We start from the raw sequence: 25,038 nt of genomic DNA on the forward strand, positions 1-25,038 counted from the left end.
TGTGCTTTACCAACTTCCCCCAAATACGCATTTCAACTTTGGAACTGGTTGGGCTGAGGTTTGTGTTTTGGGCATAGGTTTCCCAAAGAGCCCATGGTCCTTGCCCTTCCTCTTCAGGAGGAGAAAACACACACACGTACACACATGTACACACACCACACACACACACACACCTGACCATCTTAGCCATTTGTCCCTCCTCCATCTCTACAGAACAGTGGCCACCAAGGTGCAGAGCAGTGCCAGGATCTGATGTGCATCCGTGGAAGGGGCGGGGAGAGGAGAGTCCCTTTCAGTAGCCAACTGCGTGTGTGCAACTTCCTGCCAGTGAGGAAACATTCGTTCAAATCAGCCCTGGTTCTCCTTTCCCTGCTCTGGCCTCACAGGAGGAGTTGGCAGTGAGCTGTGGGCTGCACTGGCCTCAGCCAGACTTCCTGGCCAAGCTCAGGAGGATGCCCTGGACTGTCCTGCTCTTTGCAGCCGGTGAGCCTGATGTCCCCTGTGCCACCCCCGCCCCGCTCCCGCCACCCTTGCCCACCTGACTCTGCTCTGGGGGCAGGAAGCAGCACAGGGCTGCCTTCTCCAGGTGCCGGAGGAGGCTGAGCCCTGACAGATCTGCCCCAGGGCTTTGGAAACGCCCCAGGAGCATGGCTTTCTCTTAACGGGCTCCTCATCAACCCCCCCCCCCATCAAGGATATCAGAAATCCCACCCCACCGGGGACGGCAGTGCCCACGCCCCATGACTCAGCCCCACTTGGTTTCTACAGGCTGCTACCTCCATGGCCAGGGCACCAAGAGGATCCGCTGGGGGTGCGGGAGTAGCTGGGCAAAGGTCCGGAGACTGGACAATGTAGATCTCACTTGAGCTAGACATTCTGCTCAGGAGCGTGGGGGCAGCTGGGGAGACACTGGTCCCTCCTACAGGAAACTGTACCCCGAAAACCCCGATTCCTCACCACAGCCTGGGAAACAGGAGAAACCCTCTGCCTTCCGTTCCTCCTGTTCTTTCCCCGGTTCATCCCCTGCAGCCACCCTGGCTTCTCAGAGAACCCCACACCCTTTCCATTGTCCCAGCATGTGCCTGTGTTCCTCCCTCTGCCTGGAATGCTCTCCCCCAGCTCGTCCTGTGTCACCTCTTCAAGGAAGCCCTCCATGGCTGCTCCGGCCAAGGCAACCTTCCCATTATCCTGTCTGGGGTGCGCACAGTGCTTCTTGCATCTTTGAGAACATCAGCCCCCCCGAGGCAGGCATGTCCAGCTGTCTGTGTCGTTCGCTTTTGCCGCTCTGTCCCCGGCCCCTGAAACAGGGCCTGGCATACAGTGAGTGCTGTTGATCGAAGCGGCAAGGGTATAATTGCATTGCTATGCGGGAACCACTGCTGTCATAATAAAATGACTCAGCAACAGTGACCGTCCCCCCAACCAGGTGCTAGCACCCAAGTCCCTGAACACAGCAGCGGAGTGGGATGACTAGCCTCGGGTAGTAAATACAAACCAAGGCCCAGAGGGGGTCAGCCACTTGCCCAAGGCCACAGAGCCAGATTGCCCTCTGCTCTCAGCACTCACCCTGCGTCCCTTTTTTCTGCATTCCAGGCTCCTTGGCCATCCCAGCACCATCCATCCTGCTGGTGCCCCCACACCCCAGCAGCCAAGAGGACCCCATCCACATCGCCTGTGTAGCCCCCGGGGGCTTCCCAGGGGCCAATTTCACGCTGTACCGCGGCAGGCAGGTGGTACAGCTCCTGCAGGCCCCCGCGGACCAGCTGAGGGTCACCTTCAACTTGACCGGCGGAGGCAGGGAGGCTCCGGGGGGCACGTTTCACTGCCAGTACGAGGTTCTAGGTGAACAGCCGCAGCTGTCCGACCTCAGTGACACTGTGAGTGTCTCCTTCCCAGGTAAGGCCCTCCAGCGGGCCCCTCACTGCCTGGGGCTCCATTCTCTCACCGCTGAGCCTTTGCTTATGCTGTTCCCTCTGCCTCGTGGGACAAGCCAGGCCTCCGGCTTGCCAGCGCTCACCCCCTTTCCTTGGTCAGTCCTCAGTCATCCCACGCGATGCGTCCTGCCATTCTCCCCATGTTGCAGATGGGGAAACTGAGGCATCAGAGATGGGGGGGCTCACCCAAGTCACACGGCTAGCGGGCAGCGGAGCTGGGGTTCCGTTGGCTCCGATATCTAGGCGTTAACACCTCCACACCTCTGCTTCACCCTCCCCTCCTGGCCACGTAACATTTTTGAGCACCTTCAGAGCACCAGGCGCTGGCGAAACAAAGTCCCTACCCTCTCACAGCTGACATCCCGAGGGGATGCAGACAGACGATAACCAAGGAGTCCTATATAGTCAGTGTGCCAGCAGGAGACAAAGTGGCAGGGATGAAATACAGCCTGGTAAGGGGTGTCATTTTATTTTACCTTATTTTATTTTTATTTGAGAGAGAGAGTGTGTGTGTATGCATGAGTAGGGGAGGGGCAGAGGGAGGGGGGGAGAGAGAGAGAATGAATGAGAGAATCCCAAGCAGGCTCCACGTTCAGCACAGAGCTTGATGCAGGGCTCGAACCCACGACCCTGGGATCATGATCTGAGTGGAAATCAAGAGATGGTCACTCAACCAAAGGAGCCACCCAGGTGCCCCAAGGGCGTCATTTTAAATACAGACAGCGGCCAAGGAAAGCCTCTCTGAGGACCTGAATGAGGGGTCAGCCATGTGGGTAGCTGGGGCAAAAGGGTCCCAGCCAGTGGGAGCAGACTATGCAAAGGCCCTGAGGCTGGAACACACCTGGTGTGATTGAGGAACACAGAGGCCCTCTGTAGGGCTGAAGCATGGCGGGCGAAGAGGAAAGTTGGGGGACAAGAGAGCAGGGAGGTGGCGAGGAGGATCGTGCTGCACCTTTGGCTGCATTAAGGACTTTGGCTTTTCGTCTCAGTGAGACAGAAGCCCTGGGAAGGCTGATATTTGTCTGTGGTCTTTTCAGGACAGGGGGCTGGGTGTGGGCTCCGGATCAAGGAAGGAGCAGGAGGGAGGGAGGAGCCTCCAGGTAAAGCCTCTGCATCACCATCAATCAGAGCATTCCAGCTGCAAAGAGAACTTTGTTGCTAGCAGAGGCCCCCACTTAAAGAGAACTTTGTTGCCTCCAGAAGGCCTAGTCATTGAGGTGACGGAACAGTCTGGGCCTTTGAGCTCCACTATCAAAGGCCCCCTTCTCTCACCTTGAGCCTGTGGTCTCAGAGTGGGGAGGTGACAACATCCCTCCTGCCCCAAATGAATGATGAACAAGGACTAACAGTGTGAGAATACCAAGCATGTGTCTCTCCTTCCCCTTCCTGGCTTAGCTCCTGATCTCCATGGGGATCAGGTCATCTCCCTCCTGTCTCCCCTGAGAGATCTCCTCTCTCCAGGGAGGGGCAGCCAACTCCCTTTCAGAGAAGTAAACTCTGAAGCTGGGGCTTCATGCTTTGTGGCTGATTTCTGCATGGACCCCAGGGTCCACCATGGGGCTGGGGGTGGATGTCATCTGACCCCCTGGTACCCGGCTGAAGCCAGCAGGACCCTCAGGCTGCAAGTCACTGGAAACTTGACTCAAACCGGTTTCAGAAACAAAAGAGAATGTGCTGGTTTGGCGAGCTGAAGTCAGTACGCAGTTTTGGCTTCAGGCATGGCTGGATCCAGGTGCTCATAAAGAAGTCAGGAATCAAGTGCCACCTCTCCGTTCAGCTTTCTCCTATATCTTATCTCAGGCAGGACCTCTCCTTCATGGTGTCAAAATGTGCCTAGAGGATCCAGATGTATATCCTACCAGCTTTGTAATTCTGGCCAAAAGAGTAACCCTCTCTTCCCAGTAGCCTAGCCAAAGTCTCAGAATTAGCTCTCATTAGCTCAGCTTTGGCCACATGCCCATCCCCGAACTAATCACCATGGCTGGGGTGGGGGAATATGCTAATTCACCAGCACGGAGGTTTGCTAGATCCCCAGTCCAGCTACACCAGCGTCAAATGGTTGGGCAGGATGGTGGGGGAGGGCTGGATCCCCCCACGTAATCTGGAGAAATGACAGGTGTCCCACCTTCACCCTCGCGACCCCGTAACCTGCCCCCTCTCTCTTTTTCTCGTGTTCCTCTAGTGCCCACTTGGATACTGGCACTCTCCTTGAGTCTGGCTGGAGCTCTCCTTCTCCTTGCTGGGCTGGTGACCATTGCCGTGGTGGTCAGGAGAGGTAAGAGCAGGCAGAGAAAGCATGGCCCACCAGCTGCCAGCGTGCAACCCCTGAACATGTAAATGTTCCCATTTCTCAGAAGTATGGAGGCACACGGCCGGGGAGGTGTCACTCCAAAACTTAGCCATGAAGAATCCTCCAGAATGCAATGCAATGTTGGTGGTGGGGGGGGGGGGCAGGGGAAATTGACACACACAATGCACACACACACACACACACATATTAAAGTTTACTTATTTATTTTGAGAGAGAGAAAGAGTGGGAGTGGGTGGCAAGAGGGGCAGAGAAAGGGGGAGAGAGAATCCCCAGCAGTCTCCATGCTGTCAGCGCAGAGCCCGATGCGAGGCCCAATCTCGCAAATGGTGAGATCATGACCTGAGCTGAAATCAAGAGCTGGTCTCTTAACGGACCGAGCCACCCAGGGGTCCCGATAGATATATTTAAATTATAAAATACATATAACATAAAGTTTAACACCTTAACCCTTTATAAGTGTGCACTTGCAGCAACATCAAGGACACTCACTCTGTTGAGACCCACTAAGGTCCAACTCCGGAACTTCATCTTCTGCCCAAACTGAAACTCTGTCATTCCCTTTAAACACTAACTCTCCTTTCCTCCTCCCTTAGCTCCTGTCAAGCCCTGAGATTGACATTTAACACAACAACAACAACAATTTTACACGCTTGTTTGAAGTTTTTACCCGCACACATTACTTATGTCAGGGGCAGGGGGTTGCTGTAACTCTCCTGTCGAGGGGCACGTTGACAGAGGAGAAGGCAAGTTTGGGTCACAAACGTATGAGGGGGCCTTGGGATTCTTGTGTGTGTGTGTGTGTGTGTGTGTGTGTGTGTTTGCAAGCAGGATGCAACCATGACCAAAATCTAATAAATGCTTGTGTGTTTTTTTTGTCCCCAGTGAAAATAAAAAAAATGCAGAAGAAAAGGTGAGACCATCATCTCTGGAGACCTTCAGAGGGTGGTTTGGAGGAAATGCATACCAAAGGGTTGGGGGGGGTTGGTATAGTGCAGAAATTCCTGTTGGGTGTTAAGGACTCTGAGGCATGGCTGGGTTCTTGGGGACAGAAGGGGACTTCCCTGGCTGGGTAGGATCCCCATTCCACACATCGCCCTCTGGTGGGAGGCCGCTTAATGGGAACGGGCGCCATTTACAAAGTACGCGGGTATGCAGGGCCCTCGCTAGGACACTGCAGCTAGAGCCCGCAATAGCTCCCAGCTGCAGAGGAAGCTGGCTTTTTTTATTTTTTAAGTTTACTTATTTTGAGAGAGTGCGCACAAGTGGGGAAGGGGCAGAGGGAGAGGGAGAGAGAATCCCAAGCAGGCTCCGCACTGTCAGTGCACAGCCGACATAGGGCCCGAACTCATGAACCACGAGATCATGACCCGAGCTGAGGTGGTTGCTCAACGGACTGAGCCAGCCAGGTGCCCCTAAACAGCCCCATTTTATAGACAAGGAGACTGAGGCTCAGTACTGGGTCACACAGGGAGCAAGTGGCCGAGACTTCCTCAGATCCCTTAGCCAGTGCTGGGGGAGGGGGTGGCACCCCCTGGGGCTCTGCTGTGCCCAACTTGCAGCCTGTAGGCAGTGGCCCTGGTTCCTGGGCTTTTAGGATGTCCCAACTGGCCCCAGCCTCAGTTTCTCCTCTCTGAGAGAGGGGTGCCCCCCCCCCCCGCCCCGGCTGCCTAGTGGCATAGAGCTAGCGGCAGCCCCAGGGATCGAATCCCGACTTCACCTGGCGGTGGGCTCCTACAAGAGAATTTCCATCTGAGGGGACTTAGGGAGGATACAAAGGAAGGTGTGGAGCGAAGGCCAAGTGTGGAGCCAGGGGCTTCCGGGAACAAGCCTCACTCCCTCCCAAATCCCTTTGCAGAGAGCGAGAATCCTGCTGGGCCCAGATCAACTTCGCCACCACAGGTCTGTACCTTCTTACTCCGATCTCCTGCTGGGTCAGGGTCACCCCTTCAAAGCTCTATCAGACCTCATCACTTGCTCCTGAACCTCTTCGGCGGCCGCTCACTTCCCTTAGGGTCAAGAACACACCCTCCCCTGCCCGCACCATCCCCCCCCCCCACGTTCCAACTCTCACCTTCTCTCTTTGCCTCGTCCTCATTCTGTGATTGTCCTGACCTCTGCCTACAACATACTTCCTCCCTCCGGTCTTAAAGGCCACCTTCTCCGGGAAGCCTTCCCTGACTCCTAGACAGGGTCTGGGCTGTCTACTTACATTGCCTCCAGCACCCTATGATTCTTCTTACCCCTCAGGAAAAACACAGGTAATCACTGCCTGCTGTGTATGTAATACTCGCCTCCACCGCTGGACGCTCAGTTCCACGGGGGACGGACGGCGTCTGTCCACCGGGGCGTGCTGGGCGCTTTGACCATGCCTGGCACTGCCCTTAAATGGAGCCCCCCTTGTGACCCGAACGTGTCATTCCGAAGGCTTCCACCAGGGGGCGAGAGGCAGCCAGTTTGTGCTCTGCGAGGCTCAGGAAGGGCTCCCTCGCGGAGAAATTCCATCCGCTACTTCTTTCACTCTCCAGCACATTTATTGAGCCCCTACTAGGTGCTAACGTTTGGGGGAGCGTCCCTCAATGACCAAGACAGGCGATCTTTGCCCACAAGCCCATACTCCAGTGGGAAAACAGTCGATGGCATGTGGGACCCTGTCTGGGGTGAGGAGGGTGGTCCCGGGCGTGGGGAAATGAGTTGTAAGCAGAGACCGGCAGGTTCAGAGTAGCTGGTGAAGGGCAGGCGATTGGAGGAGCCCCCGGGGCGGGGGAGGAGCTGAGAGGTGCTCTGTAAAGTGGGAGTCGAGAGGAAAACCCATTTATCAGAGGGCAGCGAGGGGCCCCTGGGGGAGGGCTCCAAGCGGAAAAAGGACACCGTTCAGTTTGCGGCTGGGAATGGTTCACGCTGCGGAATGGGCTGGAAGGGACCAAAGCATGCTGGGAGGCGGATCCCAAGCCCTTCATCTCGGTGGACTTGAGGCCTGTGTTCTTAGGGGGAGGGCCCCCTGAGGGCGGTGAGCAGGGATTTTAAACTGGCCCCTGGTTTTCCTTTCTCTTTCTATTTTAGATATGACCTTTGACAATTCCCTGTTTGCCATCTCTACGGTAAGTCATTTCATTTCTTGGTTCTGGTTTTCTGCTGACCGTCCTAACCTTAGGAAAGGCCTCCGCCAGGCTGGGTCGACTAGATGTCTCGGAGCTTCAGGGGTCCTGGGAAAAGCCTAGAATCACCGAGCAGGGTTTTGTTTGTGAGCCAAGAGTTGGCTCTGATAAATCCCAGGGGATTGCAGGCAGCCACGTCCAGGCCTTGTGGGACAAAGGGCAGGATTCCCCCCGGGCTGGAGCACTGGGACAAGAACCGCACAAGGCTTCCAATTCTTCAGGGCTTCCTAATTTCTATGGGCGGAGATAGAGGATGCCACGCGGGGGAAGAGAGGGGGAGCTCACTTCTCACTTAGATAGGAGCCCCAGGAAGCCTCAGAGACCGGCGGCAAGCAGGGGGTAGCTATGGAAGATTGCTTCAGGCTCCGGACACGTTGTTGGCACGGCCCAGGATAACTGGAGTGGACCCAAGTGAGGAGTCGAGGGGCGCCCCGCGGAGAACTTTGACTTTTTGCCCAAAGTGAGGTGGGAGCCATGGAGGGTTCAGAGCAGAGGGAGGTGACCGAGACAGGTGCTCACAGGCGCCTTCTGGCGGCTGCAGGGAGGACAGACTTGGGGGGTGTGGACACGCGGGAACGCGGAGGGGTGCGGGGATGCAGGTGGGGGGCGGGGACCAGAGAGAGGCGACTGTGCCGGTCCAGACAAGCTAAGTGGTAGGTGGCTTGGTCCCGCGTGCTGGCAGCAGAGGTGGGAGAAGCGCACAGATTCAGGGGACAGGAATTCAGGGGGCAGGAAACACGGCGCTGGCTTCGGATGGGATGGTGGGCGGAGGGAGCAGGAGGAGGGAGGCGTGGGGGAGTCCTGAGGCGCAGTAGGTTTGGAGGGACAAGAGACAGGCTAGCCCACCGGGCGATGCCCAAGGGCAGGTGGAGACGGGACTCTGGAGTTCCGGAGAGAGGAGCGTGGACATTTCAACTGGCCCCCCCCAGTCACAGGCGGCAGTCGCTGGTGTTCGAATGTGACAAGGAAAGGGCCAGTTCAGCCCCGGTCTCAGCTCCCGGAGCAGCTCCTGTGCTGTTAAGAAACAGCCGGCAGCCAGGGAAGTTCTAAAACTTTCTGGGAGAAGCCACGCGGCTCAAGGCACCATCCTGGTGATTTTCCTTTTTCCTTTTATATAAAAAAAAGACATTTACAGGGCGCCTGGGTGGCTCAGCCAGTTAAGCGTCCGACTTGCAGCTCAGGTCATGATCTCATGGGTCACGGGTCACGGGTTCAAGCCCGAGTCGGGCTCTGTGCTGAACAGCTCAGAGCCCTGGAGCCCGCTTCAGATTCTGTGCCTCCCTCTCTCTGTGCCCCTCCCCTGCTTGTGCTCTGTCTCTCTTTCTCAAAAATAATAAACAAATTAAATAAAAAAGACATTTACAATGAAACAAATGGAAACAGATGAAGACAAGGAGAAAAGTTTAAAAAGTATCTTAGTCCTGGGGCGCCCGGCTGGCTCAGTGGAGTGGGCCAAGCCTCTGATTTGATGATGTCAACTGCTCACGAGTTCCAGCGGCGCTTGGGGCTCTCTGCTGTCCTTCCAGGACCCGCTTCAGATCCTCTCTCTCCCTCGTTCTGCCCCCCCCCTCTCAAAACTAACTAAACACTAAAAATAAAAATGTTTCAAAAATAAATAAATAGTATCTTAGACTGGCTGGCTCAGTAGTGCATGTGACTCTTGATTTCAGGGCTGTGAATTCAAGCCCCACATGGGGTGTGCAGCCTACTTAAAAAAAAATGAAAAGAAAAAGTATTTTAGTTCTTGTGACTCTATAGGTTTTTTTTTTTTTAATTAAAATTGAGGGGGGGGGGCGGTGACTGGGTGGCTCAGTCAGTTAAGTGTCTGATTCGATTGCAGCTCAGGTCATGATCTCACGGTTCGTGAGTTTGAGCCCCGAGTTGGGCTCCAGGATGGTGGTGTGGAGCCTGTTTGGGATTCTCTCTCTCTTGCAAAACAAATAATCTTAAAAAATGGGGGGCTTGGCTCAGTCGGTTAGGGTTCCACCTTCGGCTCAGGCCATGATCTCACAGCTTGTGAGTTCGAGCACCTTGTCGGGCTCTGTGTTGACAGCTCAGAGCCTGGAGCCGTTTCAGATTCTGTGTCTCCCTCTCTCTGCCCCTCCCCCACTTGTGCTCTGTCTCTCTCTGTCTCTCAAAAATAAATAAATGTAAAAAAAAAAAAACACATTAGAAAAAAATTGGGGCGTGCACCTGCCTGGCTCAGTCAGCACAGCATGTGATTCTTAATCTCACGGTCATGAGTTCAAGCCCCACATTGGGCATGGAGCCTACTTTAAAAATACATATTTTTAAATCATGAAATACATCCATATGTCAAAATTATATATAGTAAAGTATCCTTCTGTCACTGACCCCTGCCCACCCACTGGTCTCCTCCACACATACAGGTAACCACCATTAGTAGCTTCTTCGTGTACATGTAAGGAAAGGTGAAAATAGGCCATCTACATCCTCACCCTTTCTCTTTCTTTTCTTTTCTTTTCTTTTTTTTTAAGTTTATTATTTTGGGACAGAGAGAGAGAGTATGAGCAGGGGAGGGGCAGAGAGAGAGAGAGAGAGAGAGGGAGACACAGAATCCAAAGCAGGCTCCAGGCTCTGAGCCATCAGCACAGAGCCCGATGCGGGACTCGAACCCATGAACCGTGAGATCACGCCTTGAGCCGAAGTCGGACACCTAACCGCCTGAGCCACCCAGGTGCCCCGATTTTAACCATTTTTAAATGTTTATTTATTTTGAGAGAGAGGGAGAGAAAGGGGGGGGGCAGAGGGAGAGGGAGACAGAAGATCCGGAGCAGGCTCTGAGCTGACAGCAGAGAGCCCGATGCAGGGCTTGAACCCGTGAACTGTGAGATCATGACCTGAACTGAGGTTGGAAGCTTGACAGACTGAGCAACTCAGGCACCCTGTACCGTGTTAACCATTTTTTAAGTGTCCAGTTCAGTGGCATTAAGTACATTCATTGTGTGCAGCCCTCCCCACTGTCCATCTCCAGGACTTTGTCTTGCAAAAGTGAAACGCCCCCCCCCCCACTGTACACTAATTTGTCATTCTTAACAAATCCCAGCCCCAGCAGCCACCATTCTGCTTTCTGTCTCTGTGGGTTTCCGTATTCTGGACACTTTATGTAGAAATGATGCCATATAGCGTTCATCCTGTTGTGTCTGGCTTATTTCATTGAGCACAATGCCTTCAAGTTTCATTCATGTTGTAACATGTGTCAGAATTGTATTCTTGTTAAAGGCTGAATAATATTCCATTGCATGTATATAGCACATTTTGTTTCTTTGTTCATCTGTTGAGGGACACTTGGGTTGTTTCCACCTTTTGGCTACTGTGAATTGTGCTGCTATGAACATGGGTGTGCAAATATCTGTTTGAGTCCCTGATTTCAATTCTAGTTTCTTTCGGAAGCATGAGAAGCTAGCTTGTATTGTGTTACCATACTGAAGGGTTAATGTTCACTTTATAATACCCTATGAAGTGGAGTTCACATTTTTTCCCCAAATGTTGATTTTTGAGAGAGAGAGAGAGAGAGAAAGTGGGGGAGGGGCAGAGAGAGGGGGAGACAGAAGATCCAAAGCAGGCTCTGCACTGACAGCAGAGAGCCCAATGCAGGGCTGGAACTCACAAACCATGCGATTATGATCTGAGCCAAATTCGAACGCTTAACTGACTAAGCCACCCAGGTGTCCCAGGAGTTGACATTTAAAAAAAATGTTTATTTATTTATTTATTGACAGAGAGAGAGAGAGAGAGAGAGAGAGCGAGCGAGCGAGCACAAGCCGGGGAGGGACATAGAGAGAGAGGGAGATACAGAATCAGAAGGAGGCTCCAGGCTCTGAGCTGTCAGTGCAGACAGACGTGGGGCTCAAAACCCACAAACCACAAGATCATGACCTGAGCCGAAGTCAGACGCTCAACTGACTGAGCCACCGAGGCGCCCCTGACATTTTTTTTTTTTTTTAATAGACAAGAACATTGAAGCTAATTATGGGCCTTAATGGGGTCATCCAGCTAGGCAGGTGCAGGACTGGGATGGAACCCCAGCCAGCTCTCACCTACCAAGCTTGGTTTTAGTAAGTTCATCTATTCTTTTTTTTTTTTTTTTTTTTTTTTTAATTTGTATGTTTATTTATTTATTTAGAGAGAGACAGAGACAGCATGAGTAGGGGAGAGGCAGCGGCAGCGAGAGAGGGAGAGAATCCCAAACAGGTTCTGCACTGCCCACAGAGCCCAGTGCGGGGCTCAAACCCATGAACCGTGAGATCATGACCTGAGCCGAGCCAAGAGTCAGCCCCAGTTCATCTCTTCTTGGCTGGCATTTGGGGCAGGAGCCTCCAAGGCGGAGGAAGGCTAGACTTCTGAGGAAGGTTTTGTGGGAGCCCAGGCAGGAGGGAGGAGATGATGGTAACAGTTTTTGTTCACTTCAGTTGGTACTTGCCACGTGTCAGGCACTCTGTCTCTTTAATCCCTTTTTGTTTTGTTTTTTAATTTTTTTTTCAACGTTTTATTTATTTTTGGGACAGCGAGAGACAGAGCATGAATGGTGGGTGGGGCAGAGAGAGAGGGAGACACAGAATCGGAAACAGGCTCCAGGCTCTGAGCCATCAGCCCAGAGCCCGACGCGGGGCTCGAACTCACGGACCGCGATCGATCGCGACCTGGCTGAAGTCGGACGCTTAACCGACTGCGCCACCCAGGCGCCCCAATCCCTTTATGTTTTGTAGCAACTCTAGGAGGGGTGTATGAGCGTTCTTCCCATTGCGTAGAAGGAAAAAGTGAGGCACAAGGGGTCAGGTTACTCCACTGACGTCAGACTTCTAGGCCAGGGCGGAGCTGGGGTTTTGAACCCAGGCTGTCGATTCCCTACCCAGCCTACAGGAAGTCAGGAGGACAGAAGGCATCTGGGTCCTAAAGCTGTGGGTGTGTGCGAGGGTGGGGGTTGTGAAATGGGACCTGAGGAACCGGGGGAGTCTCAGTCTCATGTAGGGAGGCCCGAGATCCAGAAACCCCAAATCACACTCTCTGTTTTTCCTCCTCCATGGACAAAGAAAATGAATCCAGAAGATCCAGCCACGCTGGATGCTGGCTCGCGCTCCGTCGAGACACCTGGCAACTCCGGGCCCCGGAAAAGGCCCACTTCCACATCTTCCTCGCCCAGCCCCCCGAATTCAGCACTTTCCGGGCCGCCGGAGGCTGAGGATCGGGGGCCCCTCTGTGTCTGTGCACTCTCCATTCAAGCCCCCTGTCTTGAGGGCCTGAGGTTGCTCTAGCTACTTTGGGGTTTCTGGCTGCTGCTTTCTCGCAGGGGAAGTTGAACAGAGGAGACCAAGAGAATCCTTGGCCTTGGGACCTTCCTCACCAGAGGAGCAGGAGTGGCAGAGGGGTCGCCCACATTGTCCCTGGAAGCTGGACAGAAAGTGGGAGCACTCTTTGGATTCTACCCCAGGAAGGAGATGTTAGGATCCCTGTGGCTCTCAGCTGGGCCATAAGAGGTCTGAATTCTCTGCACACCCTTCCAGTTTCCTCCTCCTCCTGTGGCGTCTGACTCGACCAGCCCAACTGGGTTTTTGGAGCATAGGGTACCTGGGGGTATGTTCTGTATGTCTGTCCCTACTGGGATGCCTAAGTTATTAATTATAACACGTGTTGAGCTGTTCCAAAGTCTCTGTGGAGTGTAATCCTTCAAGCCCAGGATCTCTGGGTCTAATCACTGGATGCCTAGCGGGAGGGGAGCAGTACCCAAATGCATCAGGCTGTCAAGGTATATGGTGAGGCCCCTGGGGGTACAGGAAGGGGCCAGTGTCATGCGGGGTCTTTGCTAAAGTCCTTGCATTGGTGAGTACAGGGAGTGGAATGATGGGCCTTTGATGAGGAGGTCCAGAGAAACTGTGGGAGCTGCAGAAGGTGGGAAGCCACCACAAGCCTTTGGGACCCTCCGGAAGAGAATGGAGCCTGGAGGCAAGGGGGTCTTGGAAGACAGATGTATGTGTGTGTGCGTTTGTGTTGTGTGTGTCCCTGTGAAAAGGGGCGCTTGATCCGGCTTTGCTGGATTCGTTGGCTAGTCAGCGCTGGGGGGAAGGGAGGGCTTAAGGGAGGGACCCAGAAGGAGGGATTCCAAGAATTTTTTGTGGGGGAACAGTGGCCAAGGATGGAGGAGGAAGGTGCTAGGGGAAGCGGGCGGAGACGATGGGAAGAGATAGGAGCAGTTGACTGCTTGGGAGAAGGACCTTTCCGCAGATTCAGGGTGAGGGCGGAAGCTGAGTCCCCACCTCAAACTGATTTTCCCTTCTGGAAAGCGGGGTGGGGGGGTGGGGCACAGCTGGGGGGCGTGTCCAGGAGCCTGGCCCCGCCCCTGCTCCGGCCCTCCTTGTGAGCTGAGAGCCTCACAAAGCCACATCCGGGCGGGGGGGGGGGGGAACAGGGCCGGTATAGGGGAGGGGCCTCGTCGTACCGGCACCCCCGTCCCCCGCGTGCCTCCTCACAAAGCCGGGCAGGGCCAGGGGGCGGAGTTCGGCCGCAGAGGCGTGTCGTAGCGGAAGGGCGTCAGACCCTCCTCCACCGTTCGCCGCTGGGGAGCCGCCTCACCAAGCGCGGCCGTTTGCGCGGGGCGGGGCCAAGGGCGTGTCCACGCGGCGAACACCGCCCCCCCCCTGGGGAGCGCCCCTGCCCCCGCCCCGCCCCGAGTCTCCGCTCCGGCCCAGCCCTACAAAGCTCGGCCTTTCGAGCCGCGTCGGGCCGGGGGCGTGGCCAACTCCTAGGGGGCACGTCCGCGAGGCCGAGCACCGCCCCCCGGCTCAGGCTCCGCCCCCGCCGTTCATGGGCCGCGGAGCCACCTCACAAAGCCGCGACCTTACGCGCGGGGCGGGGCGGCCCCGCCCCCGGCGACCTCTTCCTCCCCCACCCGTTGTCCCAGGCGGCCCAGCAGGGGGCGCTGCGCCACGGGGCCGGGCCACGGCAGAGCAGTGGGCGACGAGGCGGAGCGTGCCGGCAGGGCGGCGCTGCCCGGCTCGGCCTCGGCCTCAGGCCTAGCGCGGCGGCGGGCGGCGGCGGCGGCAGCGGCGGCGGCCTGGGCCCGGGCGCGCGGCGGCGGCGGCGGCGGCGGCGGCTGGCGGGGCCTTGGAGCCGGATCTAAGATGGCAGGGCGGCGGCGGGCGGGCGCAGGGCCGGGCGCGGGCGGCGCGGGGAACGGCGGTCCCGAGCGGCGCGGGGCCCTGCGCGGCCGTGTCCGTGTTCCCCGGCGCCCGCCTCCTCACGATCGGCGACGCGAACGGCGAGATCCAGCGGCACGCGGATCAGCAGGCGCTGCGCCTCGGGGTGCGCGCCGGCCCGGACTCGGCGGGGCATCGCCCTCTACAGCCGTGAGTGCGGGGCCCCGGGGCTGGGCCGCGCGCCGGGGCTGCCCACGAGGCCGGCCGGGCGGGGGACCGGGGCGGGAGGGACGCGGCGAGGGGCCCGGGGCCCGAGGGTGAGGGGCCCTGAACCGTGGGGGCCTGGTGTGAGGTCCGTGGCGCCGGGCCGAGGGAGATGGGAGTGGGGGCCCCCGAGTCAGGCGAGAGGAGGAACGATGTCAAGGGGCAGAGAGAAAAGAGGGCGTTGCGTGGTGGCCAGAGGTGAGGTGCCCGGAGTACGGTGGGAAGCGGGAAATGGGGGAGTGAGGGCCCTGAGATTGGGAGGGGGGTGGGCAGGAAGCAGGGGGGCCGAGCGGGGAAGGTGACATTCGTAGCATGCTGGGGGTGTGGGGGCTGGGTGGGAGGAAAGGGGGCCTGGGTGTGTGGGAGAGGTGGGAGTCCCCGGGGGCGGGTGTGGCCGCCCTAGGGGAAGGAGGGAGGGGTGTGGCAGCCTTTGGCCCATCTCTCGGGACTCCCTGGACTGCTAAGGACAGTTGGAAAGCGGTGCCCGGCCTGGGGCGGCCTGGAGGACCCGGTTCCACCCATCGGGAGCGTTTTGGCGTTCTGGACCCCCGTGTGGGAAACTTCTAGACCTGGGGAGAGGGCCCATGCCGGGGTGGTGCGAGCCGCTGGATGTGCTCTTGGTGGAAACATGGAAGGGTAGGGCCCCTTCTTGATGTCCGGCTCCGAAGTAAGAGGTAACACAGCCTCCTCCCTCGTCGCGGTCCTCGGGTCTTTCTTTTTGGGGATGTGAGAAGCTGGTAACATTTTCAGAAGCTAGTTTCAAAAACTGACATTTCAGTGGAAAAAAAAAAAAATCACAAATGTGTTTGCCAAGGCCCCTGAGCCTTTGTGGTTCATCCTTTTTCTTTCTGTTACTCTTTTTTATCTGTTCTCTTTGATTCTTGATTGCTTGTTCACATTTTGCTATTCTGTTTCATTCAGCTTTGTCTCGGGTTTTCTCGTGCTGATGCTTCGGGAGCCACTTAGGAGGCCTCTCCTGGCTTTTGGCCTGTGTGAATTTTTTGCCACTTTGGGAAGGGGGTGATCCAGAGGAAAGCGCATAGAGCAGGTGGTTCACACAGGGTTCTTCCTGCACCTCTACCGGGAAAAACCCAAAACTTATGCCTACCTCCCAAGTGTCCACACCTCTTTTTTGCTGGGGCAGAGCTGGGTTTTCTGGGACCAGCTGAGAGGAGAGGGGAGAAAGGTATCCCCGGTGGGCATCAGAGCTCAGGACAGGTGCTTATACTCTCCACCTTAAACTCAGCAGGATCCCCCAGATCATGAGCATGATCGTTCATTGGGCAGGTATTAATAAAGAATAAAGATGAGCAGAGGTTACCTGGGTGGCTCAGTCGGTTAAGCGTCTGACTTCAGCTCAGGTCATGATCTCACGGTTCGTGGGTTTCGAGCCCCACACAGGGCTCGCTGCTATTAGCGGGGAGCCTGCTTTGCATCCTCTGTCTCCCCCCCTCTCTGCCCCTCCTCCTCTCATGCGCCTTGTCCCCCCCCCCCTCAAAAATAAATAAAACATTTTTAACAAATGGGAAAAAAAAAATAAGATGAGCAGCATTTCTCAAACTAGGATTCTAAGGCTACTCCTCAAGCAGTTCCAGGCGAGTTGGGTTTTTTCTTTTATAAATAACGTCTTTTGATTTTGAACAGCTTTTGATTATAGAATTATTGGGAACATACTACAGAGGGTCCTCGTATACTCCACACGTGGTGTCTCCTAAGCTCAGCACCTTCCTCCAGGAGGGTTTTTACATTTTATGTTTTTTGTTGCGTGGGTGATCTTGACGTTGGTTACTAGTTGTAAAGATAACATCCCTCTTTTAGGGGTAATTCCTCACGGAAGCATTTGTAAGAGGAGAAAGTCCACGTTTCTCAGATTGAGATCCTCAGTCTCGCGGGGTCTGAGAGAACTTTTTCCTCATTATGTTTAAGATCACATTGATGTGGGGCTGAGAACATGGATTCTGGAGTCAGCCGAACCGGGTCGTGTTAATTCTTCAGGGCTGCCATGACCACTTTCTTTTTTTCCCTAAGTTTATTTATTTATTTTGAGAGAGAGGAAAGAGTGCATGCATAAGTGGGGAGGGACAGAGAGAATCCCAAGCAGAGTCAGCGTGGAGCCCGATGCAGGGCTCTAGCCCACGAACCTCAAAACCATGACCCGAGCCGAAGTCAGAGCCTTAACTAACTGAGCCACCTCGGTGCCCCTGCCGTGACCAACTTGGTGGCTTAAAACAAAAGGAACGTGTTCTTGGACAGTTCACGGCCAGAGGTGTGAAATGAAGGTGTTGGTAGGGCCACACTCCTTCCAGAGGCCCTGGAGGAGGATTTCTCTTACCCCTAACAGCTTCCTCTGGGCCAGGCCTGCTTGGCTTGTGTCAATAGAACTCCAGGCTCTGCGTCTGTCTTCACATGGCCTCACCCCTGTGTCTCTGCGTCTTTTCCTATAAGGACACCTGTCATTGGATTTAAGGCTCACCCTATACCCAGAATGATTTTACTTTAGTTACATCTGCAAAGACCCTTTCTCCCAGATATGCCACATTCTCCGGTCAGGGAGTTAGGGCTTGGACATCTTATTTTAGGGTCTACTACGAGGACTAGATTGGTGCCCTGCCGGTGTGGGTGAGTCTCTGTACCTCGGTTTCCTTATCGGTAGAATGGGGGCAGTGGCGGGGCCTTTGTGGCACATAGTGTGTTTGCTCCGTAAACTAGCACTTCTGTGGTGGTAGCACCTGCTCCCATCACAGGCTGGGGCCAGCGATGACCTCAGAGTTGGCTGGGTTACTGCTCTGGTGGAGGCAGCACTGGTTCCTGAGCAGGCGTGGAGAGCGGGGTCCACGGGGAGGGATTTGCCCTGGAGTGTGCCGGCCGGGTGCAGAGTACCAGGCTGAGGTTGTGGGGGCTGCGCTCCGCCTCTGGATCTGAGAGCCGGCCCGGCCTGCCGGGTGGAGCCCAGCCGCCAGCGTCCTGGAGAAAGTCAGAGATGGTCCAGCCGCTGCATGTGCGGGGATGTGGCGGCTCCGGGGACCTGGGCCCACTAGGACCTTTAGGCCTTTTTCTGGGTTGAACTTGCTTTCCTGGCCTCAGCATTTCCAATCTGTGCCCTTCTGGGACCTGATTGCTTTGGCCAGTTGAGAAGGTATCCGGAGCCCTGTTCTGCTCACCTGTCCTTCATGAGGCAGGGTCCCTGCCAGCTGTGTGTGATTCCAGACCCCGTCCCCGCTCCGGGATTCAAATCTGTGTGCGGGTACAGACAGGGAGGTCGGCCAAGACCCGAATCTCCCCGTGTGTCCCGTGGGAGGCGAGCCAGAGGTGTGCTTGGGTGCTGGCGGGGGTTCTGAACGTGGAGTCTCACTCGTGTGGGTCACCAGCTGTGCGGCCTTAAGCCATTTCACCTCCTCTGAGCTTGTTGCCTCACCTCTAGCAGCACTTACCTGGACACAGCCTCAGTTTTCCTCTTCTGCAATGGGAATAATACCACTTGGGGCCTGGAAATGGGGGTGAAGTGGACCCTGGGGATATGGAACTAAATGTTTCAGTAGATGTTATTTTAAAGTTTTTAACGTTTATTTTTGAGAGAGAGAGAGAGAGAGAGACGCGAGCGAGCACGAGCACACAGGCAGGGGAGGGGCAGAGGAGAGGAGGGAGACACAGAATCTGAAGCAGGCTCCAAGCTCCAAGCTGTTGGCACAGAGCCCATTGTGGGGCTCGAACTCACGAACTGTGAGATCACGACCTGGGCTGAAGTCAAACGCTTAACCAACGGAGCCACCCAGGTGCCCCAATATTTCTGTAGATATTGTTGATGGTGTTGGTTTTACTGGCATGGATGCATGAAGATCTGGGTTTTCTAGGAGGGAGCCCCTTACGCTGCAGGGCTGTCCGGCTGTCTCGCACCGCCAGCAGGTGGGGGAGGGACCCTTGGGCCGCGACTTCTGCCCCAGGCAGTGGGGCTGGGAGATGGGTTGTGGGTAGCGGACACACAGCCCTGTCCCTTGACGTCTGCGGCTCCCCTGGGAGAAAAGATGGCAGCCGCAGAAGGCCCTGCCCCAGTCGCCCTGCGGAACGACCACCCTCCCACCGCTTGTTGCCATCCGAAGTCACCCTGGCCCGTATCCATGGCATTGGCTACCAAATGGCAGCTACCAAAACCAGGCCGTCTTCCCTGGGCAGAGGTGCAGACTTCCCGGGCCTTGAGGAAGCTTTGGCCACGGCCTCTGGAGTTCTTGGACACAGGGAGCCCTCCCTTGAAAGGAGGCAGCCTCTCGGGAAGCCCGTGGTGGGGCAGCCAAGGTGGGGAGCGGAACAGATTCTTGGTTCCTCGGGCCCACGGTGTCCTTTCTGGAGATGACTGTGTCACTTTTCTTTCTTGGTCAGCGCGAGTCACTCTGCCCGGTTCTGTGGACTCTCCCCGCCCCCTGGCTCTGACAGGGGCTAAACTTCAGTTTGGGGGGGGGGGCACGCCAGGGTGCGGAAACCCCAGAGAAAACCCCTTTGTAGAAGCAAGGTGAAGAACGGCCAGCTGCCGCAGAATCAGCTCTTCTGATTTCCTCCGGTCACGTTCTGGGAGCCCCCTGGCGGCTGGGGGAGGGGCAGAGGGTACAGAAGAGTTTGTCACGTGCCCAGGCTTTAGGGCATTCAGAGTCAAGCTGGGGCGACAATCCAGAGGTTAGTAACACGGAAGGGCATTCACATTGCGGTGGTGCCCATAAGTTGCTGCTGCCCGGTGTCATTTTTACTGAGCATTTACTGTGTACCAGGCTCTGCATAAAATGTTTGACCTTGAGAGCAACTGGGGAAAGGATAATAATACGCATTAGGGTCTGTGAGCCAGATAGGGCCTGTCGCCTTTTTTCAAACAGCTAAAGGGAGCCTTGTACATCTTTGAAAGTTTTATTAGAAAAACCCAACAGCTGAAGTAAGAATATTTAACTGATGCTGTGTGTCTTGCAAAAACTAAAATACTTATCTGGAAGCCTGTGGACCCCGGGGATAAGTGAAGGGAGTGGGAGGGGGAGGGGGTGCTGGGGGAACTCGCCCCGGCCGCCAGATCTGCCACAGCTTTTAAGAGAAACCAAACAGCCTCTTTGTGTGCGTCTGTTTATCTTGACTGTGAAGTATCCTGATTGCTCAGGCCGGATAGAGGACATTTTCTGGACCGTGTGGGCCAGGTGACCTGACAGGTGTGGCCCTGGCTGTGTGTTACCACTTAGAATGGTCCTGGGAGGTCAGGGAACCGTTCCCATCTTACTGGTGGAAAACAGAGGTGAGAGGGCTCGACCGAGGTGACATGGCTGGAGGGCAGGAGAGCTGGCTTTCAAATTCACCTCTGTTGCACCTGCTGTTTTACGGCAGAGTGGTTCAGTGAGGAAAGGGGGTCAGGATTCAGATTTGTTCAGGCATAACAGAGATCCAGGGTGGCAGCGGCTCAAACAACATGGCATTTTATTTATTGCGCTTCACGCTAAAGTCTGGAGGGTGGGCGACCAGGGCTGGCGTGGAGGCTTTGCTTCAGGAAGGCCTCGGACCCAGGTCCTTCCAGCTGACCCCCCTCCACCATCCCTGGGGTGAGGTCCTGCCATCGTGGATCAACGTGGCAGCTGGAGTCCAGCTGCTACCCCGGTTTCCAGACAGCGGGATAAAGGAAGGGACAAAGGTGGGCCAGGTGTCCGTTAAGGACAGTTTCCACAAGCTGGCTGTGACGCTTCTGTTTTCATTGTTGGCTGGAAGGCAGTTGCAGAGGCACCACTAGCTGCAAGGGAGGCTGGGAAATGTAGTCTTTGAGCCATCAGCTCAGCGAATTTCAGGGTGTCTCTTTCTGTAGAAGAAAGGAAGGACAGAACAGAGACTGGGAGACGGTCAGGCAGTCACCTTGGCCACAGTAGGTAGGATGTGGACGTAGCCAATGTTGGGAAGGATATTCCTGGCTTGTGGAGTCCTCAAGGTGGGGGGGTGGGGACAGCAGCCTGGTGTGGGGCAGAGGGGTCTCTGCAGGAGCTAAAGGGAGGGTAACAAGGTTAGGTCAGGCCCAAGTCACGTCTTACAAACGACAGGACCTTTTCCTGTGTTCAGGAGCCGCCCATTTTCCACACAGGCCCACACGATAAGATGTTATTTCTGAAGCAGCGGGTTACAGTGTAGATGGGAGCAGGGAGTGAGGGGCCCGTGGAAGCTTCCAGACTAGAGAATGCAACAGGAATGTAACCGAATAGTTTCACCTTAACCTGCCCCAGGAGTGTGTCAGAGGTCCAGAAGTTGTGTTCTGGAACAAAAGGTGAACTCTGCTCAGGGCAAAGGCCATGACCCATCGCCAGGGGGTTGTGACCGACCTGCCCTCAGGTTTGCTTCACCATGTGGTTAAAATAAAAGTAGACTCTGGGTATCGTATTAATTGTGCGATTGTGCATCACAGTCTGACTTTTACTTCTGAAAACCTAGAAGGGCTGGCAGCCCTGGGCTTACAAGCCCCGAGGCCGAGCTGGGTAGCAATGCCCCCTCTGGAACTTGCCAGAAGTCCGCTCCTGGCTCGTCACCGCCCGGCACAGAAGCTTCGTGGTCCTTCCACTTGCAGGGATCGTGTCTTAAAATAGGCATTTCTCTGAACCCGGGTTGCCATTGGGTGTGGGAAGACGTCCCTTCCCCTCAGCCGGCACCCTCTTTCGGCTCCTGGCCTCTCCCTCTGGGCACCTGAGTTTGAGCCCCACGGAGGGGGGCTGTTACCTCCGGTCCTAAGCTGATCTGGCCTCAGGTCCTAGATCCCACCCCCCCTTCCTGCCCCCCTTCGCCTTCTCTACCCGCACCCCTGCAGGCCCAAAGCGCTGCATTGGGCAGTTTGGAAACCCAGGAGTTCCGAAAGCCAGCTTGCCGCTCCTTTGACAGCAAAACCACCCTGGCTCGAACCCTTCACGTTGGCAGAATCCCACCTGAGTTGCCACGTGGGCCTTTCTAATCTGCTCATCCGATTTACTCTGACTTTTCATGCCTCTCGGGGTGGTTGGGGCCCGTCACGATCGGAGGTCACAGGTGCAGAATGGCCGGCGCCGTGGCACCTGGCAAGCGAGCGCCGAGGCCACCCGCGGGGGCCTGGCCAAGGTGGGCGTGCGGGACCTTTGGACGGGAGCATGGCGAGAACTCACGAGTCATCTGAGGTGCCAAGCCTCGGACCGGGTCGGATTTAGCAGAGTGGGAGAGGCTTGGGAACCTTCGTGGCATGTGCTGTGTTCCTTTCCTGGGGAGCTCGCTCTGTGTTTGGGATCTGCTCCCCAACTGGGGAGGTGGTGAATTTGCCAGGACAAATGGGGAAAGATACACCCACCCCAGAGGAGGAGGAATGGAGGTTTCAGACCTGGGACAGACTTGCTGCTCCCGGTGGAGAGTGGAGGCTGGGAGGGGCTTCCTCAGGTGGCTCCGAGAGGGGTCTTTTCATCTGGAGTCCTCGATGGCCCTCGGGGGTCCTATGATGTCCTGAAATTGTATGCGGTTTTGCATAAGGGTAGAGGGACAAGAGTCACTAGCTGTGACCTTGAATGAGCCTCCTTGAGAAAAGGAAAAAAAAGGGTGACAGTGGCATGTCTCTTGAGGGAACGCATGTAAAGTTCCTTGTTGTGTGTACCCAGTAAACTGTGGCCGTGGCATTGCCGTTGGTTTTCTGTGTGTCTTTCTGGGGAAAGGCTCCCCGCTTTCGATGCCCCCTGCGAGGGATCTGTGACACAGGAAAGGCTGACCATCGCTGGAGGACAGCGGCAGATTGGGGAGTGAATGGATGTCTCTGGCTTCTGAGGAATGGGGGTGGCCAGTGGGAGAGAGGCAGGCGCCCTGCTCTCATCCGGCAGGAATAAGAGGTCAGCGATGTCTGTCGGAGTCACTGGATTTCTGGTCAGGAGGGGCAGCCCCCTTGAAGCTGGGGGAGGGGACCCAGCCAGATGGCAGGTGGTGGGGGCTGGATGGTGGAGTCTCCAGGAGAGGGGAGGGTGGGAGGGCTGACCTCACCCAGGCCCTCTGGGCCTACCAACAGTTCTTTGAAGATGGAGAGACCTGACTTTCCATCCTCCAACCACAAACGTACTGTGAGGGACTTGGTGTCTTTTTATTGCGGTGGTTACCTTTCGTCTGTCTACCTTTAAACAGCTAGCAAAACTTTTCTGAGCGTCTGCTCCGTGCCAGTTACTGTTTTAGGAGCTGGGGATACAGTGACGCCCAAGATAAGCACGCAGTCCCACATTTGCCGACCGGGGGGTTGTGTGACAGGCTCTGAGCCAGCCGTCGCCTAGACCTGTCGTGCTTAGTGGTCAGGGTCCTGCGCGAAGAAAGTGAACAGAGCAGAGGTCTGAAATGCTGGGGAGGGCAAGGGGGGAGGTGGGGTCATCAGGGCCCAGCAGGGCTCCTGCTCAGGGTGCTAGAGCTCCTGGGACAAGAGCAGGTGAGAACGGAAGGAGGGCATGGTGGGGCCTAGTCCTGGCTGCCCGCCTCGGCGGGCATGACCTCTCTGTGCCTCTGTTTCCTCGCCTGGAAAATGGGGATCCTGATGGCACCTACCTCGGAGGGTTGTTGGGAACTGAGAGCTAATACAAGTGTTTACAATCATGTCTGCTGCCCGGCAGGCGGGAGTTGAGTGAGCTGTGGGCCTGGTATGGCCAAGGGCAGCCAGCCCCCAGTGTGGCTGGAGTGGGATGTGCAGGGGGGAGGGGAGGCCTCATAAGGGGGATCTGTGGCGTTTATGCCAAGAGTGTTGGGGGAGGGAGGTGACACCTGTGGTTGTGTCTGGGCTCAAGCCCGGTCTGTCCCCTGCCCTTTCCTAGCAGGGTGATGCCTGGCGAATGACTCAGTCGCCTGAATCTCAGCTTCCTTGTCGGTGGGGAGGCTTCACTGAAGGGTGTAGCTGGTGGCAGGTGGCCTAGTGGAGGTGGCCATCTGTGCCCGGACAGTAGGCACAGCCCTGCTCAAGCCAGACACGATCCCCACCCTGGCGTACTCCCAGTCTCGGGGAGCCGAAAGTAGCAAAACCCCGTCTCCCAGCTGCGGGAGACGTGGCCCAGGAGTCGCCTGAAGAGAGTGGCAGCCGAGGAGCTAAGCGTGGGGGCAGGAGGCCCCTGGTCTGACAGGGTGGCGGTGGCGAGGAGGAACTCCTGGGGGCGGGGGCCAGTGGCTCTGCTGGGGTGGGGTCTGCTGCTCTCCTGGGTCCCTGACTCTGCATTCCCTGGTTGGAATGCACATTCTCCCTCCTCCCTCCCGGACGAGGCAGCCCTCTCTGGGTTGGAAGCTGCTGGAGGCCATGATTAGCATAGGCTGTGTAGCCGTACCTTGATTTGACCTTGTGACTCTGTCCCAGGTGATCTCTGTTTCGCTTCCATCTCCTCCTGGAAGATGCAGGGCAGTGAGAGGGTTGGTGTCAGCCCAGCGCACCTGGCAGGTGAATAACACACAGGGTTATAGGTCATTGGTCTAAACCTGCTGTGTTGTCGGGAAGGGATGATGTACCCAGGTGTGGGCAGCCAGGTGCTCGCGATCATAAAGCCCTGAGACAGGTGGGGCTGGGAGGGGTACTCGGCGGCCTTGAGATCCTGCCCGGCCCCTCCCGGTGCCTCATGACTCAGGAGGGAGCCCCTGCCCCCGGTGCGTTCACCCTCCCGCCTTCTCCCTTCGGGGACTAGCTCCGGAGGATTCGGGACTCAGGGTCGCAGGCACGGTGCTGGGTGGGGCCGTTGGCACCCGCCACACTCGCCCGGAGAAACCACGTCACCTGTCCCCGCGCTTGTACAGAGTACACAGCTCTGACTTTTGGTTGAAGGATCTGGAGTTCCCGACTTTCCCTGCCCCCACTCCCTTTGTTTCCCGAAAACCAGTTCTATGAAGGAAATTGAGACCAGGCTTCCCCAGGCCTGCAGGGGTTGGATGGGGGAGACTCTGTGCCCTCGTGTTTTTCTTTAGATGACTTATTTATTTTAATTGTTGTTCAGTCAACACCCCCAGATGCCCGGGCTTTCAGTCCTGTCCGGTGCATTTGACAGTTGTGTCCACCCACGAAACTGCCACCCAAAGCCAGACCTAGAACTTGTCCCCCAGCCTCTGGGTGCTTTTTGTTCTGTCAGGCGGGGCATTCTTGGAAACAAGTCCAGGCTGGTTTGGGGGAGGGGGCTCTGCCTCCTCCCCACCCCCACTCCTTGCACCGAGAGAGGGAACCCCCTTTTATTCCCTCTTTTTGTGTCTTTCAAGCGATTCATCAC

General features: G+C 56.2%; 2 protein-coding genes across 2 annotated transcripts in view; both read left to right on the plus strand.

Moving 5' to 3' along the window:
* The first annotated feature begins 348 nt into the window (after nucleotides 1–348).
* CA2H19orf38 (chromosome A2 C19orf38 homolog) lies at nucleotides 349–13,064 on the plus strand. Its single transcript, XM_030300599.1, is given in 8 exon segments — nucleotides 349–483; nucleotides 1,594–1,896; nucleotides 4,117–4,209; nucleotides 5,128–5,155; nucleotides 6,101–6,144; nucleotides 7,306–7,343; nucleotides 12,455–12,563; nucleotides 12,566–13,064. Coding segments are annotated over 8 exon segments (684 nt in total). The 5' UTR covers nucleotides 349–452; the 3' UTR covers nucleotides 12,604–13,064.
* Nucleotides 13,065–14,539: 1,475 nt separating this feature from the next.
* Nucleotides 14,540–25,038, plus strand: part of CARM1 (coactivator associated arginine methyltransferase 1) — a 39,356-nt gene continuing 28,857 nt past the window's right edge. Inside the window, 3 exon segments of the mRNA XM_030335453.1 lie at nucleotides 14,540–14,599; nucleotides 14,601–14,744; nucleotides 14,746–14,764. Coding sequence (XP_030191313.1) covers nucleotides 14,540–14,599; nucleotides 14,601–14,744; nucleotides 14,746–14,764 — 223 coding nt within the window.

This window comes from Lynx canadensis, chromosome A2 (assembly GCF_007474595.2).
Source record: "Lynx canadensis isolate LIC74 chromosome A2, mLynCan4.pri.v2, whole genome shotgun sequence".
NCBI classification, from domain to species: Eukaryota; Metazoa; Chordata; class Mammalia; order Carnivora; family Felidae; genus Lynx; species Lynx canadensis.